The sequence below is a fragment of the Rana temporaria genome, chromosome 2 (genome assembly GCF_905171775.1).
Source record: "Rana temporaria chromosome 2, aRanTem1.1, whole genome shotgun sequence".
Classification (NCBI taxonomy): Eukaryota; Metazoa; Chordata; class Amphibia; order Anura; family Ranidae; genus Rana; species Rana temporaria.
Window position 1 is genome coordinate 434,722,074 of NC_053490.1, and position 19,112 is coordinate 434,741,185.

The 19,112-nt window shown below is 43.9% G+C and overlaps 1 protein-coding gene across 1 annotated transcript in view; it reads left to right on the plus strand.

The window, feature by feature from the left end:
* Window positions 1–19,112, plus strand: part of SMG6 (SMG6 nonsense mediated mRNA decay factor) — a 359,235-nt gene that overhangs the window by 44,641 nt on the left and 295,482 nt on the right. Inside the window, exon 9 of the mRNA XM_040338357.1 lies at window positions 14,920–14,981. Coding sequence (XP_040194291.1) covers window positions 14,920–14,981 — 62 coding nt within the window. The remainder of the gene's footprint in view (window positions 1–14,919; window positions 14,982–19,112) is intronic.

A 19,112-nucleotide genomic window follows, 5' to 3' on the forward strand; every position in this document is an offset into this window, starting at 1 on the left:
CATGTGTGATCTTCCTAAAGATATGTGTTGCATTGTAAATTGTCTGCTGGGCGCTGGGTTGGGAAAGGAGCTGTGTGTTAGCTATGCTTTCCCAGGACTGGGGGGTCAGTGACTCACCTGAGGCCTTACCTGTCTGGGTGCCGTGCGGTGTCCTCCTCCAGCATGTCAGACGCTTCCGGCGTGGCCCCATCCTCCGCAACAGGGGCGCGCGCGCGGGCGCGCGCCCTGTAATATAGGCGCAGGGTGATGATTCGCGCCGTTGTGGAGAAAGAGGGGCGGGACATCCGGTCTCATAAAAGGAAGGGGCGGCCCTTCCTCTATGCTGTGTAGCTCAGTTGCTTGCTGAGCTTGAAGGAGGAGGACGCAGAGCGGTTGCAGTGCGGCTGAGGGCACCCAGTGGCGCAAGGAAGTATTGCAGTTCTGGTGAACAGAACTAGCTGTGTGGTTACTAGCCTAAAAAATTCCTTATACAGCAGATGGATACTTGCAATTTTTTGAGGGAAGATAGCATGTTTTCATAAAAAAAAAAAAAAAAAAAAGGTTTTTGAAAAAAAAAAAAAAAAAAATATATAGGAAACATACTGGTCTTCCCGTTTTGGTTTTTGGACGTTAATTGTTAATACCGTTCCCTAAAACCGTACTATTATTTTCTCCTAGCTACAACCATCAAGGGTTGTAAGCAGGGGTACCTCGGTATTGTACCATGGCTTCCAAGGGTTCAGGATCAGGGGGTACAAAAGAAAGGGGCCCCCCCTCAGATTCTGACGGTTCAGATCGGCCTATGCCGGTACTTTCCCCACAGGTTATTACACCATTGGGCACCTTGGTTAAGCCATTAGGGAGATCTGGTGCTGAGGCTACATCAGATCCACCCAACCCTGTGTTTATCACAGAGAGTATGCTAGCCGCCTCCTTGGAGGGGCTAGAGAAAAGATTGGCGGCTATGATAGCCAAATCTACACCGGGTAAAAAGCGGACTAGGTCTCCGTCGCCTGAGTGTGGACCCTCAGATGCTGAGGTTCTCTCCCCGGGGGGATTTGAGTTGCAGGAGGATCATTTGGACCGGGACCAAATTGGTTCAGAGGTTGAGGGTTCGGCTAATGAAGAGCCTTGCTCGGCCTCCCAAGCGGAAAGCTTCTGGGTTCATTCTCTGACAGACATGGTCCACTTGGCGTTTAATTTGCCTTTACCGGAACCTCAGGGTCCGGCCGTATCATCTTTAGGCTCTTTGAAAACGCCTCGCAGTAGCGCTGTTTTTCCAGTCCATCCTCTTTTAGAGGAAGTAATCTTCCAGGATTGGGCACGACCAGACAGAATCTTTTTACCACCTAAAAAATTTTCCGTCGTCTATCCTATGGAAGAAAAATTTGCCAAAAGGTGGACTCTCCCAGTGGTGGATGCCGCCATCTCCTGTGTAAATAAGTCCTTGACTTGCCCGGTAGAAAACATACAGGTGTTTAAAGAACCGGTTGATAAGCGTTTGGAGACGCTTTTAAAAGCATCCTTTACTACGGCGGGTGCAGTAATACAGCCAGCGGTGGCTGCTATTGGAGTTTGTCAGGCACTAACAGACCAGACAAGACAAATGCTTAAGGTTATTCCGGCCCAACAGGCGGAAGAATTATCTGATATTCCTAGAGCCATGTGCTTCGCGGTGGATGCTATAAGGGATTCCATCGTCTCGTCTGTCACTATTTTTAGTACATATGAGAAGGCTCTTATGGTTAAAGAACTGGGAGGCTGAGCCCCCATGCAAAAAGCTCCTGGCAGGGTTTCCCTTCCATGGAGAACGACTCTTCGGAGAAGATCTGGATAAATACATTCAGACTATTTCAAGTGGCAAAAGTACACTTCTACCAGTAAAAAAGAAGGTCCGGGGACCTGCGTTCAAACGGCAGCTTCCCCCTGCTCAAGGGCCCGCCAATTCCAGGCAGTATCGACGGCCTCCTGCGAGATCATACTTTAACAATAAGCCACCAGGACAAGCCTTTGGAGGCAAGAAGCAGTGGTATCGTAAACCAGCAAAGACAGCCCCTAAGTCTGCCTCATGAAGGGACGCCCCCACCCACGAAGGTGGGGGGAAGGCTGCGTTTTTTTTCAGAAATTTGGGAGACCGACATTCCCGACAAGTGGGTCCGGTCTTCCGTGGCCACAGGCTACAAATTAGAATTTCTAAAAATCCCTCCACCTCATTATCAGGAGTCGAGAGTGCCAGTCGAGCCGACAAAAAAGGCCGCCTTAATGGCGGCATTAAATCATTTGCTTTACCAAGGCGTGATAGTAGAGGTACCAGCCCAGGAACAGGGGCTAGGGTTCTACTCCAATCTGTTCATCATCCCAAAGCCCAACGGCGATGTCAGGCCAATCTTGGACTTAAAGGGATTAAATGCATACTTAAAAGGTACGCTCGTTCCGGATGGAATCCGTGCGATCGGCAGCCGCCGCACTTCAGAAAGACGACTTTCTGGCCTCCATAGACATAAAGGATGCTTACCTTCATGTGCCAATTTTTCAGCCACATCAAAGGTTTCTACGCTTCACAGTGGCTCGGCGTCATTTTCAATTTGTGGCACTCCCTTTCGGGTTGGCTACGGCTCCTCGAGTATTCACCAAGGTCCTAGCTCCAATTCTAGCCAACCTAAGAATCCAGGGGATCATTGTCCTAGCATACCTGGACGACCTTCTAATCATAGATCATTCATCTCCTGGCCTGGAGCGAGCAGTAGCTCTCACGGTTCGATACCTAGAGAGGTTCGGTTGGGTCCTAAACCGAGAAAAATCAGCTTTCCAACCCACAAAGAGGTTGGAATATCTCGGCATGTCATTAGACACGGAACAACAAAGGGTGTTCCTGCCTCGAATAAAGGTCGAGGCTATCAAAGAATTGATACATCTGGTTCTAAGCAAGAGAGAACCAACGATTCGCCTATGCATGCGATTACTAGGCAAGCTAGTGGCCACCTTCGAAGCGGTGCCATACGCTCAAAGTCACACTCGTGTCCTGCAGGCAGCCATTCTGTCAGCATGGAGCAAGAGGCCACAGGCCTTGGAATTTCCGTTGCCACTCTCATCAAGAGTCCGGCAGAGTCTGTGTTGGTGGTTAGACCCTCAGAATCTACTGAAGGGAAAATCTTTCAGCCCCGTGACATGGAAGATAGTGACCACAGATGCCAGCCTGAAGGGCTGGGGAGCGATCTTGGATGGGTGCACTCACCAAGGTACGTGGGCACAGGAGGAGAGTCAATTGCCCATCAATATCTTGGAGCTCAGAGCTGCTCGGCTAGCCCTCAGGGCTTGGACCTCCAAATTACAGGGGTTCCCGGTGAGGATACAGTCAGACAATGCCACGGCTGTGGCATATATAAATCACCAAGGGGGAACCAAGAGTCAAGCAGCTCAGAGAGAAGTGAGCTTAATTTTCCTATGGGCAGAGAATCATGTGCCCTGCATATCGGCAATATTCATTCCCGGGGTGGACAACCTGCAGGCGGACTTCTTGAGTCGTCAGACTCTGTCGCCAGGGGAATGGTCTCTGCATCCGCAAATATTTCAGATAATTTGCCAGAAGTGGGGAATGCCGGACGTGGATATCATGGCATCAAGGCTCAACAAGAAACTAGACAGGTTCATGTCCCGGACTCGGGACCCTATGGCCTGCGGGACCGATGCGTTAGTTTACCCTTGGCATCAGTTCAATCTTCTATATGCCTTCCCTCCGCTCCAGTTACTACCCCGCCTGTTGCGCAGGATCAGGGTGGAGCACAAGCCAGTCATTCTGATAGCTCCAGCATGGCCCAAAAGGGCATGGTACTCACTAATCCTAAAGATGTCAGTGGGAGACCCTTGGACGCTTCCTCTACGACCAGACCTACTTTCACAAGGCCCGATCCTCCACCCTGCATTACGGCGTCTAAATTTGACGGCCTGGCGGCTGAATCCCTGATTCTTAGGGGTAGAGGTCTATCTAGACAAGTAATCTCTACCCTGATTAAGGCTAGAAAGCCAGTCTCCAGAGTAATTTATTACAGGGTTTGGAGGGCCTATGTAGGCTGGTGCGAGTCCAAGAAATGGCTTTCCCGCAAATATACCATTGATAGAGTATTAAGTTTTCTCCAGCTAGGAGTGGATAAAGGATTGGCATTAAGCACAATCAAGGGACAGATTTCAGCTTTGTCAGTGTGGTTTCAGAGGCCGCTGGCCACCCACTCGCTGGTTAAGACCTTCATTCAGGGGGTCTTGCGTATTAATCCTCCGGTTAAGTCACCACTTTGTCCGTGGGACTTGAATCTTGTTCTGTCAACTCTACAGAAACAACCCTTTGAGCCGTTGGCTGAAGTTCCTTTGGTTTTACTAACAAGGAAGTTGGTATTTCTGGTCGCCATAGTTTCCGCCAGAAGAGTATCAGAGTTGGCAGCCTTATCTTGTAAGGAGCCATATCTTATTCTGCATAAGGACAAGGTGGTTCTCCGTCCTCATCCTTCCCTTTTACCAAAGGTTATATCCAGTTTTCACCTGAACCAGGATTTGGTATTACCATCCTTTTTTCCAAAGCCCACTTCCAGAAAGGAAGGGTTGCTGCATACCTTGGATATTGTCAGGGCCATGAAGGCCTATCTTAAAGCTACAGAGAAGATGCGGAAAACAGATGTGTTATTCATTTTGCCAGATGGGCCCAAGAAGGGGCAGGCAGCTGCAAAATCCACCATTTCGAGATGGATTAAACAGTTAATTATTCAGGCCTACGGCTTGAAGAGGTTGCCTCCTCCGTTGTCAGTAAAGGCCCATTCTACCAGGGCCATGGGCGCCTCCTGGGCAGCACACCATCAGATCTCTATGGCTCAAGTATGCAAGGCGGCAACCTGGTCTTCAGTCCACACGTTTACAAAATTTTACCAGGTGGATGTAAGAAGGAATACAGATACAGCCTTTGGGCAGGCAGTGCTGCGGGCTGCGATTTAAGACCCTCAGAATCGGGGGGCACCCTTGAGTTAAAATTTAAGTTTAAATTTAATTTTCTCAACTAAGTTGGATTTATTATTATTTGAGAGTATCTCTGAATTAAATCCTTGTGTCTTGGGAAGATTTCTCCCTCCCCTCAGTAAAGCATTGCTTTAGGACATCCCACATAGTAATGAATATGCTGCTCTGTGTCCCGTGATGTACGAGAAAGAAAAAGGGATTTTTAATACAGCTTACCTGTAAAATCCTTTTCTTGGAGTACATCACGGGACACAGAGCTCCCACCCCTCTTGTGGGGACCATTTTGGGAGGCATACTGCTTGCTACAAAACTGAGGTACTCCTCCTATGGGAGGGGGTTATATAGGGAGGGGCACTTCCTGTTTGAGATTGCCAGTGTCCATCACCTGAAGGTACTCCATATAACCCACATAGTAATGAATATGCTGCTCTGTGTCCCGTGATGTACTCCAAGAAAAGGATTTTACAGGTAAGCTGTATTAAAAATCCCTTTATTTTAAAGGGGATAATTATTTTCTATACCCATTGTATATATCATATATTTAGCATGTATAACATTTCCCATCAGGTGAAACCTTCAGAAAACCAGGTGTGATTCGCCTGGATTGATCAAGTAGGTTTGATGATGTGTGCAGTTATATTAAGGCTCCATTCAAACCTGAGCGTGCTGGAATCGCATAAAAACACGAAACATGTTTGCGATGCCTTTATTAATGGGACCCCAAATGTGGTGCTATTTTGCGGCGATTGTCAAGCGACAAAACACGCGTTAATTGTATCCCCCAAACAACCCTGGCTGTGTGCCAAAATTTGATACATGAGCTTCTTTGGTGCGTTTTTGGAGCGCAGGGAGGCCCATTCAATTGATCTGCCACAGAAACACAAAAAGCTATACAAAAAACATGATGCAGCAGGTTTCGCTGCTGTATGCTTCGGTGCGAATGGAGCCTAACACCACATGTCAAGTTGTAAAATTGGGTTTGGGTATTAAGGTGTCTGTTTTTTTTTTTTTTTTCCCTTAGTCGTGAAGACCCGAAATTATTACTTTAATTTTTTGTTTAACAATTTTTGTCTACTGTAATTTTTTGCATCTTTGCTTTAGTTTACTCTTATTCTGGCTTATTCCTACCTTTTTTTTTAAATCTGCTTTTGCTGCCTTTACTGTAGACCTAGCAACCCCTGTGATGCGTTGATGACTGCAGGAGACCATAACCGCTTGGCTTCCAGTTATGCAAGGTTTAAATCGTTTAGGTTAAAAAAAATAAACTCAGACTTGCTTTACCTAAATTCACCTTAATATGTAAAATGTGTTGCACCTGTTTGCACACATTTTTATTGCACTGACCATGGTTCAGGGGTGCCTTACAGGACTTTTAGGGATAAAGTATCCCTTGATATGAATGTGACTATGCTGTCTGCTCTGTGGCCATACAGCAGACGGAAGTCACTGTTGAGGTTTTTATTAATCTTTGTAAATGGTGATGACAGGATCACCATCAATGAGGGCTGTTCTTGGTCAGCCATGTAGTAATCATTAGTTGGGTTGGGAAGCTGCGCATACAAGGTTTTTACCTTCAAGCGTAAAATTCATGGAAGTAAAAAACCTTCAGTCATTTAAATAGCTGCATTTAGAAGTGGTGGTGTACAACACCGATATTTTATGCGTGTGAGATGTGTGTGTGTATGTGTGTGTATGTGTGTGTGTGTGTGTGTGTGTGTGTGTGTGTGTATATATATATATATATATATATATATATATATATATATATATATATATATATATATATATATATATATATATATATAATATATATACACATTGTACACACGATATAGCACTGCGTAAATTTATGTGATTTATAAGTACCTGTGTTATATAATTTACACGCGTTCATATATTGGTCAGAAACTAATTAACCTGGTGTGGGAAGAAACTGTAGTAACTGGAGGAAACAAGCACACACAGATCAAGGTAACTCCATGCAGTTACATAGTAGGCGAGGTTGGGGAAAAAGACACGCGTCCAACCTATGTGTGTGATTATATGTCAGTATGTTGCCGTCGTTCAGGTGCTTATCTAATACTTTTTTGAAGCTATCGATGCTCCCCACTGAAACCACCACCTGTGAAAGGGAATTCCACATCCTTGCCGCTCTTTTATAGTAAAGATCCCTCTACGCAGTTTAAGGTTCAACCTCTTTTCTTCTAATTTGGGCAATTTCATTTGCTTGACATGGTTGCTTTTAAAGTAGAGCTAAACCCATGTTGTGTCTACATGCACTCGCTCCAGTATCATGCACTCGCTCCAGTATCATGCACTCTCTCCAGTATCATGCACTCTCTCCAGTATCATGCACTCTCTCCAGTATCATGCACTCTCTCCAGTATCATGCACTCTCTCCAGTATCATGCACTCTCTCCAGTATCATGCACTCTCTCCAGTATCATGCACTCTCTCCAGTATCATGCACTCTCTCCAGTATCATGCACTCTCTCCAGTATCATGCACTCTCTCCAGTATCATGCACTCTCTCCAGTATCATGCACTCTCTCCAGTATCATGCACTCTCTCCAGTATCATGCACTCTCTCCAGTATCATGCACTCTCTCCAGTATCATGCACTCTCTCCAGTATCATGCACTCTCTCCAGTATCATGCACTCTCTCCAGTATCATGCACTCTCTCCAGTATCATGCACTCGCTCCAGTATCATGCACTCGCTCCAGTATCATGCACTCGCTCCAGTATCATGCACCCGCTTCAGTATCATGCACTCGCTCCAGTATCATACACTCTCTATACTGGGTGCCTGATAGATGTAACCATGACTGCCTTTGCAATGTTTTTATTCTTCTTTTAGTCTCCTTCAGGGAGCAACTTTTAGATTGTAAGCTCTAACAAGCAGGGCCCTCGGATTCCTTCTCTTGAATTGAATTGTATTGTATCTGTACTGTTTGCCCTTACGTTGTAGAGCACTGCACAGGCTGATGGCGTTATCTAAATCCTGTAAAATAATGAGTGAGAATGCAAGAAGCCCAGTTAGGGAGACCGTTGTCATCCAGGAAAGGCCTAAACAAGAACCTCTTGAAAGGATCACCAGCAATAAAAATAGTGAAAGCAGCAGATCGGAAGAGATTCAGAACACCTTTTTTGAAATCCAATTAAAAAGTGAAGGATTACAAAAAAACAAACCTAAAATACTAACCTATGTGGATGCATTGGTCCGATGCTGAAGCTAATCCCCTGCCGGTTCTGAGACCAAGAACTGAGCAATCACATGACTGCAAATCGATTGGTTATCGGTCTTCACTGAACAGAGAGTGGTGACTGTCAGTTACTTGCTTTTTGCTCTGCCCCTCCAGTGCTCAATGGAGCGCTGGACTGTGGAGGGGGCCCAGGTTTTTAGCAGTGTGCTAGCTGCCGGTCAGACATTTGGGAGGATTCAGACAATATGATTGGGATCCTTTCAAAGCCTGGACCGGCTCTGTGACAGACGGTGGACTTTAACCTGCAATCGGCTGAATCTGAGCCAAAAGTACTAAGTGCACGTTTGTAAACCACGTGAGAAGTATGGCCAAAAATTCAACATTTGTGGGATCATAGTTATTGGGTTTGTGTGTATATATTTCTCTACCTACTTTTTGAAGCATATTGTTTTCTACATCACTACAAATGCTCAATAAAGAAAATAAAAATGAATGTCCCCAATGTGGTCCCACACCTCCCTCCCTCCTGTCCACTGTTATGTCTGTCTCTGCTGGCTGTATCCTGGATTCCCAGGGATTCTCACATCTCGGCTGCTTCTCTTCCTTTTTACTCTCCGTGCTTGAGGCTTAGAACAGACTCAGGTTTGAGAAAGAGCAGATGCTGAAATTTACGTCCAAAACTCAAGTATTGAAATTTCATCTTAAGACACAATTTCTTCCTGGGGCCGCTACGTGCGATCCTTCCCTTATTTGGTGCCTTCAGCGCACATTCAGGATTGTGCAGGTGTCACAATGCAGGCGTGGCTGGGGAATAGCTGTCATCTTCTATGGTACCCAGAATGTGCGTCATGGCATTGGCAAATTTGATTTCTGTTTTTAATCCCCCCCCCCCCCCCCTCGTCCTTCCAGTGCACTGTTTCTCTTGTAAATGCTTTGCTAGCTTAGGTCTGAGAAGTTATTGCAAAATATTCTTTACCGCATTTATATCTGTTTTTATTTGCAATACATTATATAGGTTGACCCTGTCCACATTTGTCAGGGGGTGTAAAAGAACACTATCCAAATATATCAACTGTAACGTATGCCTAGTAGCGCCATCATATTTATATACTTTTTTGTTTGCATTTTATTAAATGCCCATACTGGTCTATATGTTGGGACACAGTGCCTGCTTAGATCTGTCACCCCATTCTGCCCCTTTTGGGCCCTCGCTGTCCTTTAGATTAACATTGATTGCAACACACTACCTACACATTCAGTCCTTAACCACTGAGATTAGTGATGATGGCTGGAACGGTGTGTATCCAGTTTGTTGGATAAATATTCACTATAGCCCCTTGTTATCTAGATATGCTAACAGTGCAAAATAATCTTTAGAGCACAGGACAGTTACTGTTTAACCACTTAAGCCCCGTACCTTTAGGCAGCTAAATGCCCAGGCCAGGTTTTGCGATCCGGCACTGCGTCGCTTTAACAGACAATTGCGCGGTCGTGCGACGTGGCTCCCAAACAAAATTGGCGTCCTTTTTTCCCCACAAATAGAGCTTTCTTTTGGTGGTATTTGATCACCTCTGCGGTTTTTATTTTTTGCGCTATAAAACAAAAATAGAGCGACAATTTTGAAAAAAATGCAATATTTTTTACTTTTTGCTATAATAAATATCCCCCAAAAACATATATATAAATTTCGGACAATTTTTACACATTTTTGGGACCATTGTCTTTTTCACAGCAAAAAATGCATTTAAATTGCATTGTTTGTTGTGAAAATGACAGTTGCAGTTTGGGAGTTAACCACAGGGGGCGCTGTAGGAGTTAGGGTTCACCTGGTGTGTGTTTACAACTGTAGGGGGGTGTGGCTGTGGGACTGACGTCATCGATCGAGTCTCCCTATAAAAGGGATGAAACGATCGATGCAGCCGCCACAGTGAAGCACGGGGAAGCCGTGTTTACATACGGCTCTCCCCGTTCTTCAGCTCCGGGGATCGATCGGGACGGAGCGGCTATAAACAAATGGCCGCGCCGTCGTCCCGGATCGCTCCCCGAGGGAAGCCGCACGCAGCGGAGGGGGTCCCGATCGGACCCCCCACCCGCTAGAAGGCAGGGACGTATATTAACGCCCATCTTCCTGTACATGCCATTCTGTGGACGTAAATAGGCGTGCAGCGGGCGTTAAGTGGTTAAATAATTACACGTAGCGCACAAGTGTCATGCGAGTCCTACAATGAACTTGAAAAATATTTGATTTATAATATTACATTTTACATATTTTTTTTTTTTTGACAAAGTGGTGAAGGGTTAATAAACCATTGTCAGGCTTTTATTGCTGACTATTCTCCAAATGGGGATATTTCCATCTGAGGGCAGTGTGTCACTTTTATGTCCTGACACCCATTCCCCCCTCTTTCTATTCTTCGTGTCACAAGATGTTTTGTGAGAGAATATCTACCATGAGGATGACAATCCAACCCAATGGTGACTCTCAACCTTTCCCACTCTATCCAGCACAATTTCCAGTTGGAGGTGGTCTTTAACTCACTGCAGTATTACTGTATTATTTAAAATGAAACAATAGGGAGGTGGATGTCTATTTCTAGTGTGCCTTTCATAAGACAGCACTTCAGAAAACACACTTGGGTAGCTAGTATAATTGGAGGTCTGAAAAAACCAAATTATTTGGGTGCCGTTTTGCATGGTGGAGTAATTTACAATATCGCAGCACTGAAACATTTAGAAATGAAGGGGTCTAGACAAGAGGTTAATGTTTGGTTTACTATTTCAGTGCTCTAATCACATTATCATACTTGTAGATTCCTTTTTGGCTTATTAGTTGTGTTTGCCCAGTTTTCACACATTGCTAGTCACATATTTAATTACTAAATTAAAAGACTAGCACGACTAATAAGCCAAAATAAAATGCTTTCATACTTTGTCCTATTTTCGCCATTCTATAGATTGCCTCTTTTTCACACATTAATTGTAACATATTTAACCAATTACTAAATAAAAAGACAATCTGGAGAATGGCGAAAATGGGACGTCAAAGTATGAAAGCCTATTTAACGTTTTCTAGACATTCCACTAGGCATTCTGCCTAAATAGTTCTTGTTCTGTATAATACTTTGCTATGTACAGTGCCTAGGGAAAAAAATATATTAAATATTAAAATAAGACATTTCATGCTTTGTCTAAAATCTTTCTATACAATGCCTAATTTTACACATGGATGGAAACCTATACTGTATTTCTTAAATCTGCACCGGGGATGGTACTTGGATTGAATTACCGTATTTGCCGATGTATAAGGCGTTGACCGGGCGTATAAGACGACCCCCTAATTTTTATATTTTTTGCCTGTACTCACCGTATAAGACGACCCCCCTTCTGAGGCTTCCGACGCTTCATATTTATTTTTTCTGGAGCCATGTTCTTCTTCATTCTTGCTGGAGCCAATCACGACGAGCAATGTATTCTATTAATGAATACAAAGCATGCTTAGATTGGCAGAGGCTGTAACATCATCAGCCCACGCCTCTCTGACTCTCAAAGCCAATCAGAGCAGGCTACTGTATGTAGCCTGCTCGGATTGGCAGAGGTTGTTACTCCAATCCGAGCAGGCTCTGTATTCATTTGAATACATCGCTCACCAGGATTGGCTAAGCAGTATATACTGTATGTAGCCGAAGCTACATACAGTATTACCGCACATCCAGCAGGCATCCGAGCAGCTGACCCGGCGTATAAGACGACCCTTGCTTTTTTGCCAGTTTTTTTTTAAGTGTAAAAGGTAGTCTTATACGCCAGCAAATGTGCTCCTTGTGCCAGTGACTGCTTTCTATGTTGTAATCTTCATTACTCTTCTGCTCCATTCATAAGCTGCACTATCCCTTTCCACAATAAAAAGCGCTGTGTAAATAAGAGGTGGACCATTTAAAAAATTTCTGCTTGCTTTCCATAGAGCGCATTTCATTGCTCTATATGAAAATCAAAAGTGCTCTATGATTGGAGGACTGACAAATGAATGAAAGGTCCACCTCTCTCCTTCATAGTGCTTTTTTTATTGGAAGCAATAGTGCAGCTTGTATGAATAGAGCAGGGAAGTCGATTGGCTTGGCATAGTCGGCACTTTTGAAGGTACCCTGTGACAGGTCCAGTGGCTCGTATTAACCCCTGCAGCACCGGAAAATAACAGAAGTGGAGTTGTCGAGGGGGCAGAGGTATGAAGATTTTAATGAAGACCCCAGCACACGGGACACTTTTCAATGGAACTACTATCCCTGATGCTGATTTAAAAAAAAAAGAAGAGGATTTTTTCATTTGTCTTGGTGGGAGGTGGACCCTGGTCCATTTGTGGAGGACCAGTGGGAGGAAGCTCTCCAAGCAATACCCCAAAAGCTCCCTTAATGTGGCACAAAGTGGTATGCAATTATATATTCTCCTAAGAGTATATTTTACCCTGGCTAAGCTCTACAAAATGCATGTATAAGACACCCTTACGTGTAGTAAGTGCTCTAGAGACTACGAATACTTGATCCATTTAATTTGGCGAAGTCCCATATTGCATTTATACTGGGTAGGGGATAATGAACACACCATGAATGTCGTGTTTCAGACTTATGTCCCAATTGTCCCTAAACCCTGCTATTTCCAATTACCGGCTCTTGCTAGAGAAGCTCTTTTTGAAGCCCAGAGAGTTATACTATGGCATTAGAAATCTGCTGACTCTCCCTCCCACAAGGAGTGGGCGCAATGCAGGGGTGAAGCTCTCTGGCTGGAGAGGTACACATATCAGCATAGGGGATGCCCCTGTAAATAGGATTTTTTTGTGCCCATGGTTGGATACCCCGGGTCTGAGCCTGCTTGACTTAAACGTGGGAACATTAATTTTTTTTTTTTTTTTTTTTTTTCTTAAAAACTTAATTTGTCAAGGCAGAGTTGGGGATTACAGCTCTGATGTTTGTGGTGAAAGGACACCCCTTGCTTTCTGGGTATTAAAAGTTCAATGTTTCCATTTGGGTAAAGTGGATATGCCAAAGCTTGTACAGTAAAAAAAAAAATCATCATCGATTAGTTGCCCGATTTATTGTTTCGATTAATCAATTCATCGGATAATAGCCTTAAAAAAAAAAAAAATAAAAAAAAAAATTGAATTTTTGGGGGAAAACTTGTTGGGCAGATTACAAAACACAAATTGCTGCAAAAACACATTACATGCTTTTCTGTAGTTTCTCCATTGAAGTATTTTGAACCAAAAATAAATAAAAAATACCACCGTTTTGCGTTTAAAAGTCCTTGCCCTTTCCAAATACGCAGCAGCTGAAAAAAAATCATGGATGTGAACGTGTCCCATAGGAAAACATTTAACTGAACTGTAGTGTGTTTCTGTAAAAAGCACCAAAAAACAGAGGTGTGACCCAGGCCTGAGATGTTTAGTAACATAATGGTGGGTAAAAAAAACAAAAATAAGTACAAAAAGAGCAAATAATCGCTACTGTAAGGGGTAATTTTTTTTACTGTGGGACAGTGAAAGTAATATTTACAGTAGCGATTTGCTTTTTTGTACTATAAAGGGCTAATTTTTTATTTTTTTTTAACCCCATTATGTTACTGGCCGATTAATCGATTATGAAAATTGTAATCGATTAATTTCAAAATCGTTTAGTTGTCGATTAATCGATTAGTTGTTTCGGCCCTAGTTCTATGCATCAAGGTAAAATAACCCAACCTTTGTCGCACGCTCCCCTCACAACCCTTATACTTGCCTGAACCCTATATTGATCCAGCACTGTGCATGAGAGCTGTGGCTCTTCTGGCTTTGTCCCTCCTCCCTGGGCAGATCGATAGCAGAGGGAGCCATTTGCGAGTCCCGCTGTATGTGTCAATAGATGCAGCAGCTGGGCTCGGGAGCAAGCCCGCACGAGTGCCCCCATGGGAATCCGCTTCCGACTTAGGGGGGCACCAGCAAGACGGCAAGAGTGAGGAGTGCCTGTGGGGGACCTGAGAAGAGGAGGATCTTGGCCCCTCTGCGATTCTATAGGTGTTAAAAAATAAATAAAAATAAATTCCTTTACAACTACATTTGCAAAAAGTGTAATTTGCTGCCCTGCTTTCTGTCTATTATCAGAAAACTTGATGTATTCATTTCAGTGGAAATATGCATTTAGGACAGTTTTATAACAATAAGTTGTAAGTTGTCTTATCTGATGTAATGGTTTATTTTCCTGCCACAGAATTACAAATGCGTCATAGACGATAAATGCAAATATGTTTCTTTGAAAGACATCTCTATGAAGAATCTGATTAAATTGAAGATGCTTCTTTTTTCCAATATTATTATTACCTTTGTCACGTATTTGATGAAACTAGTTAATGTGTATTCAGTGCCTCACTTATATGTGGACAGAACAAGCAGCTGGTCTGCCTTTTTTAAATCCTGATAGTTGCATGTTCTGTATTTTATGAATGATTGTCACTAACTTTTCTGTTCACAAAACATCCAGCAGAGGGCTTGTTTCAGAATCAGCCTGAGCTCTGCTCCTTAGAATGGCATGTGCCCATCCCAGCATGTGTGTGAGATTTAGGGCATGTCATTCATTTCCCATCTCCAGCAATTCGCCCCCACATCCCCAGGCCAGGTTATTTCAGCACCCGGGACTCCACTCCTTTCCCAGAATGTCGAAGGTTTTATTGTTTCTCTTTTCTAATTTTTTTTTTTTTTTTTTTTCCCATGCAGCTGAACAAACGCTTCCTGCTCAGCTTCCTGCATGCCCAGGGGAAGCTCTTCACCAGGATTGGGTAAGTGTGCTGGATCTGTCTTTTATTTTCCGACATTATGCATCTCTCTGGAATGTGAACTTCTCAGCCAAGCTGTGTTTATGGCTGAGGGCGCAGTGGGTGAAGTGCCCTCACTACTCCCTTGACATCCTCGCTGAATGATGTTCTCAGCTGGGCCTGGGGATCTTGTGTTGTAGATCCTCAAATCCCCACCCCTATTAAAAATGACTTGAGTATTTCCATGAACATACAGATCTAATTCATAGCACATGGTTCTCTGTCCCATTTAGAGGGCTATGGCACAAGACACTGCTTTTTAAAAAGCAATTATATGCAAGTCTGTCATGCAAGGATAACTGGTGTGTGGGTTTATTGTAGGAAAATCTATGTTCTCACAAGTTATCACCTGGAAGTACTGCCCCAACTGATGCCTGTGAGATTGGTTTTCCATCTAGATCTCATGTTTTAGGTACTGGGTGTGCAAGGAGAAGGAAGAGTCTCTAAATAAAATTGAATCTCCTGGATTTTATCCAGCCTGTCTTTTGGATACCCAGCCCCTACTCATGCAAGGAGCCACCGTTCAGCCACCACCTCTGGGGGGAAAGCTACCTAATGCACAATTTAAAACTGAAAACACCTGGCTTTAAGAGATGCAGCACCCCAAACATCTTTTTACTTGCCTAGATGTCTTGTGTAAGGGTTTCTTCATAAATTCCTTTGTACTTCACATGTTGCAAGGGTTCACCGTCATAAACACTGAGGCCCCGTACACACGGTCGGACCGAACTGATGAGAATGAACCGAAGTTCAGTTTCATCGGACCAAACCGACCGTGTGTATAGGCCATCGGTCTGTTTTCCTTTCGGTCCAAAATTTTAAAACCTGCTTCAAAACCGAACCGATGGACCGCTGCACGATCGGACCAAACGTTGGTTAGTACAGAAAGCATCGGTTCAAAACCGTGCATGCTCAGAATCAAGTCGACGCATGCTTGGAAGCATTGAACTTCGTTTTTTTCAGCACATCGTGTGTTTGACGTCACCGCGTTCTGACCCGATCGGATTTTGGACTGATGGTGTGTACACACATCAGGCCACTTCTGCGGTGAACCGATGAAAACGGTCCGTCGGACCATTCTCATCGGTTCGGTCCGACCGTGTGTACGGGGCCTTAGATAGGTCAGTAGGCCACTTTGGTGGTAGTTCAGATATTGGAAATTTTAAATAAAGGAAATCTAAAAAATAATCATATACCCAATATTATGCTTGCTTGTGATCCCGACTTGTGAGATTAGAGTGGAGCTTTCCTTTTATCAACCATACACAATGAAAATATATTACAAAGCTGCTATTTATGCTGGCCATACACTATACAAAAAATCGTCCAAAATGCAGTTATTTAGACAGTTTGTTCGTTTTTTTTTTGGGCACAAAATCGATAATCGTTGGGACTTTTTTTGAGCTGAAAAAGCTAAGGACAAGTTTGGAAATTTCTAACGAACAATAAATTAAAAGGTTAATGTGTTTCCTGTCCGAACAAACAAAAAATGCTAATAGGTGTGATCAGACATGGGCAAAGCTTTAGGGGACATGCCCTCAAACTCTACCCCACTTCATGGGTCCTAAGTTTTGTGCTAGTGTCTGAAGGCAATAGACCCGTTTTTCCTCATAGAGAAAATCACCTTTTGGCTTAACCTAGTTTTATTTTGTTTCCTCCTTCTCTTTTTTATTTTTTACTTTTTTATTCATTTTTTTTTTTTTTTGCTTTCTTCATCCATCAAACCCTCACGATCTTCTAATGCCTTTACATAAGCCATGTTTCCGAATTGGCACAGCCTTGGAAAAGCTTGGGAGCTGTATCCAGACTCCATGCTGTGGGGGTGGCCTCTATTTCTTTGGGCATTGGATCCTGCATGGGTGCTCGCCTTGGCCCTTGGTGCAGTGTGTTGAGTCAACAGCAGGGTGCTACACAGGTCCAGGGCTATGGTCCATCACTTTAAATCACAGTTCCTGAAGATTCCTTCAAGGGTGAAAGGTGAAGCTTTGACCTTTTTATTTATAGTCAGCATAATTTTAAAGTGTTTTTAAACCCAAAAGCAACATTTTATTACATTGCAGCTTATCTATTTATATGTGTGGCTGCATTTGTTTTCCTTTTTTAAGGTTTTCTTTCCTTTATTTCACCTGGTGGTCTGGCCAGTAAGTGTGGTGTTTTTCAAAAGAACAAGTTGTTCTGCAGATGTAGCAGTTAAAGGGTTGAGACAAATTATTTGCCACTGTCAGCGGTGTGCTTATGATGGTTACCATTTATGTATACCCTTTATCCCAAAAAGAAAACAAACTGTTGCTGTCACTGTTTAAAAAATGTTAGCCAGGGTTTGGATTCAATTTGTTGATGACTCTAAATCTACTAGTAAATCACACACTACCCTCCCGTCGGAATAACAGTGCTGCTGTCCAAAGGTGCCCTTGTGCTCGTTCGTCCAGAATGGGGGCGTGCCAATACAGGAGGTGTTTCTGGCAAGATCACTCAGTGAAAACAAAGGACAAAAAGCCTAAAGAGAACTAATGCAGCTACTACATTAGATTGGTAATCTGCCATAAAAGTAAAAGGCACATGACAGCCCACCTAGAGTTTGCCAAAAGGAACCCCAAGGATTCTCCGACCATGAGAAACAAAATTCTCTGGTCTAATGACACAAAGATTGAACTCTTTGGCCTGAGTGGCAACTGTCATGTCAGGAGGAAACCGGGCACCGCTCATCACCTGGCTAATGCCATCCATACTGTGAAGCACGGTGGTGGCAGCATCATGATGTGGGTATGTTTTTCAGTGGCAGGACCCGGGAGACTAGTCAGGATCGAGGAAAAGATAAATGCAGCAATGTACAGAGACATCCTTGATGAAAACCTGATCCAGAGTGCTCTGGACTTCAGACTAGAGTGAAGGTTCAGGGCAATGACCCCAAGCACACAGCCAAGATAACAAAGGTGTGGCTACAGGACAAATGTGTGAATGAACTTGAGTGGCCCAGTCAGAGCCCAGACTTAAACCTGATTAAAGATCTCTGGAGACATGTGAAAATAGCTGTGCACCGACGCTCTCCATCCAACCTGATGCGCTTGAGAGCCCCTGCAAAGAAGATTGGGAGAAATTGCCCAAAAAATGGTGTGCCAAACTTGTTGCATCATACGCTGTCTGCCATCTGCCCTGTACAGTGAAAAACAGGATTTATCTGCAAAGAGAACGCCTCTCCAAAGTGCCAGACTCCATCGAATGTGAGCATTTGCCCACTCAAGTCGGTTACAATGGTGAACTGCAGTCAGGCCAAGGCCCTGATGGCGAGCATGCAGATGAGCTTCCCTGAAACGCTTTCTGGCAGTTTGTGCAGAAATTCTTTTGGTTATGAAACCGATTGTTGCACCACTGTCTAGGTGGCTGGTCTCAGACCATCTTGGAGGTGAAAATGCTGGATGTGGGTGTCCTGGGCTGATGTGGTTTCATGTGGTCTGTGGTTGTGAGGCCGTGTGTATGTACTGCCAAATTCTCAAACACCTTTTGGAGACAGCTTATGGTAGATAAATGAACATACAAATCAAGGGTAACAGCTCTGGTGGACATTCCTGCAGTCAGCATGCCAATTGCATGCTCCCTCAAAACTAGGGACATTTGTGGCATTGTGCTGTGTGATAAAACTGCGCCTTTTTATTTTGGTCAGCCTAAGGGCTCTTTCACACGTCCGTTCAGTTTTTCAGATCAGTTTTTTTTTCATCAGTTGATCAGTTTTTCCATCAGTTTTTCGTCAGTTTTTCGTCAGTTTTTCGTCGGTTTTTCGTCGGTTTTTGCATCAGTTTTTTTATTTTTTTTTGGGGCTTTTTACATAGAAAAACGGATGTTAGCGGGAAACGGATGATAAACGGATCATCCGTTAACGTCCGTTTTTCTTCCGTTTTTTAGACGGAAGAAAAATAGGGTTTTCTTCCGTCCAAAAAAACGGAACTGAACGCAGACGGATGCTAACGGATGTTAGCGGATGCTCATCCGCTAACGGACGCTAGCCCATAAGGAAGCATTGCGGTCCGTTAACGGACGTCCAAAAAACGGACGAACGGAACGGACGTGTGAAAGAGCCCTAAGGCACACCTGTGCGAT